The following is a 2783-nucleotide window of genomic DNA, read 5'->3' on the forward strand; positions in this document are numbered from 1 at the left end:
CTTTCAGCACCTTGTTGAATCAATGCCACGTAGAATTAAGGTAGTTTTGAAGGCGAAAGGGGGTCAAACACAGTATTAGTATGGTGTTCCTAATAATCCTTTAGGTGAGTGTACTGTTGGTGTAGCTATACTGTTGGTCAGACCGACAGAACGTAAGTTTTTCACACTCTGACAAAAAATTTTTTCTAAATTCAAACGATTTGAAATGTCTTACCTTGCATATTAACCATGCTTTGATATTCACCTGGGAAAAAAGTGCAGAGATAAAGAAAACATGAATATTTTGCTGCTGCCTTTATCAAACAGAAGATGATGCTACATCTGCTTAATGATGCATATTCAACAGAATATGGTACAGTGTAGCTAAATTCTTGTCATATTATCTTAAAATAACCTTTTCGAATTTCATGGGTCCACACTGGTTGTTGACTTTTTTTTTGTGTGAGGTTGAGTGTGAAGTTTCTGTCTGGATTTTCAATGTAAACTTCAAAGAAATTTGGGCCTCTGCTTTCACATCTGAGCTTTAAGTCCTGTGAAACAAAATTAAAAAATAAATAAATAAAAAGTAAATGGACTTTGTGATAGAGTACACCAGAATTTCTTTTTCTTTATTTTGCATGTTTTCAAAAAAGGTTAAAAAAAATTGGGGTGGGCCAGAGATGGAACAGCGAAGGATCCAAAGCCTGCATATGAGGTTCTATGTAGGCCCAAAAATGACGTCAAAACCCTGAGACATCCAGTTGCACACGACAGATGTAACCGTATTGTTTAGATTACAAACTCCGTGTGAGTTTAAAAGCCATCAGTGATGCTGCATTGGTCTTGTAGGTGGGCCCACTGAGCCAAGAAACTATTTGTTGGCGCAGCTATGTAGCTACCAGAATTTGATGTTTCTGCCGTTGCTCTACGTCATTAAACCATGCTTATGCTGCGCAACCATGAGCAGAAGACACTGGTGCCAACAGGAAGTAGCCATGTAGTAGCATTTCATAGGACCAAAACTGGCTTCATTACTCTCCATTCAAACCTGCGGGGTAGCCAGTAATATAGACTACTGTCTATAGGCAAAATAAACAAACAACTAGACAGGCCTCATGACAAATATGCCTGCTGTATCTTAAAATGTTTGTCTCAAATGGATGATCACATATATCGGGTTAGCGAGTTATGACTTCAGATGAAGTACATTTTATTGTCATGGAGACATCACAAATTTCTCATCTTGTTAGCTCAAGATAATAAATACTGCTCATATTATTTAGAGATTTTTAATAACTACAGATATTTGTATGTTAACATGCTATCTCTCCCCTAAAAATTGGATAATGAAATAATAATTATTAGAGAAAAGCCCTAAAGTAAGAGTTTTTCCTGCTGATTTTACGTTTCAAGCACAAGTCTCTCTTGATTTAAAGTAAAGGTTTTAAACACTCTACAGTATCATAAATAGGTTACAATTTTTCTGCCTTTTTACTGATATTGTGCTTTTCACTTTAATTTGGGCAGCACTTCCAGTTGTTTTTAAGCATGCTAAACAAACCTCAAAAACCAGACGTTTTGAGATCCATCTAATCCAAACACACATGCTTAAATGAAACAAGAAACTGCAGTTGTTGGTATCATTTCAGATTTTTAAAAACATTTATAAAAATAAAACTGAAATGGAGGCAAGTAGAACAGAAATTATCCTTAAAGTCGGAAAGGGTGTTGATCTCTGAGATTTCATCACTACAGTAGCTGGAGAAAGAAACAAGCCTATAGTGCCACACAGCTTGTGTATGGGTGAGTGGAGAGAGGTTTATACAAGACTTCAAGCCAGACAAATATTTTAGAAAAATAGTATGCCTTTAACTGTACTGTTATAGATTGGCCTAAGACCTTTGTGTGAGACTATAGTATAGTACATTACCAAAACAAGTAGGTAAAGTTAGATCATTTTGTCATGTTTTCTTGTTTAAAATATCCAAAACCAGAGAAACTGTTGTTCGACCATACTCATCTTCTAGTGTCTTTCTAACGTCTGAACCACAGTTCATTCCATAAATTTCAGTAGTCCAAACCGTACTTTAGGAGAAACTTTTGCACCATTCACATCTGCCTTTAAGATGAAACAATCACGCATTTTCAGGGACTTCTCTGGATGTGGCTTTCTGATTACTTTGTATCCATAAGATACATTCTTGTTGTCCATTGCCTTAAAAAAAAAAAAAAAAAACACGGTTACATTGGCCAACATTTTTTGTGTGTTGTGCATTTTCTGTGGTGTCTGTATCTTATTCTGATTGGTATTGGTAAAAATAAGATATTCAGTAACCTCTTGTTTACCAGGATCACGTGGGATCAGATAAACATGCAGTGTCAGGAATGCTGTGTTGGTCTGATATATTAACACATTACAGTTTATTTTCACTGGAATGCCAGCTTTCATCAAGACTGCTCTTGGTGAAAAAACTGGTTCAGACAGCTTGACATGGGACGACGTGACCTCAGACACTTTTTCCACAACATCTCCACAGTCATCTATGTGTAGGACTGCAAACTTGTCAGATATTTTAGGGACATCATCTGCACAAAATACAAGAACACACAATTAGTCAGGAGGAAGGAATTGTGTCAGTTTTTTGTGCACTTTACAAAGAATTTTGTACATTTCTTCATGTCCACTTACCAATGCAGATCCAGTGTGGCAGGTACACATCATCAAACCTTCCAGCAATGACTGTGATGTCCATTAGGGGACCTGCAGGTATGTATTTGATGCTTTCCATCCTCTCCATTGGTTC

The 2783-nt window shown here is 36.7% G+C and overlaps 1 protein-coding gene across 1 annotated transcript; it reads right to left on the minus strand.

Moving 5' to 3' along the window:
- Positions 1-214: 214 nt before the first annotated feature.
- Positions 215-2777, minus strand: LOC123965035 (NACHT, LRR and PYD domains-containing protein 1 homolog; the record flags this gene model as incomplete). The annotated part of the gene is made up of 5 exons (XM_046041632.1): positions 2669-2777; positions 2315-2565; positions 2066-2194; positions 395-530; positions 215-244 (listed from the first exon to the last, which is right to left on the minus strand). Coding segments are annotated over exons 1-5 (655 nt in total), but the record flags the coding sequence as incomplete, so codon positions are not given.
- Positions 2778-2783: the final 6 nt, after the last annotated feature.

This window comes from Micropterus dolomieu, unplaced genomic scaffold (genome assembly GCF_021292245.1).
Source record: "Micropterus dolomieu isolate WLL.071019.BEF.003 ecotype Adirondacks unplaced genomic scaffold, ASM2129224v1 contig_8154, whole genome shotgun sequence".
NCBI classification, from domain to species: Eukaryota; Metazoa; Chordata; class Actinopteri; order Centrarchiformes; family Centrarchidae; genus Micropterus; species Micropterus dolomieu.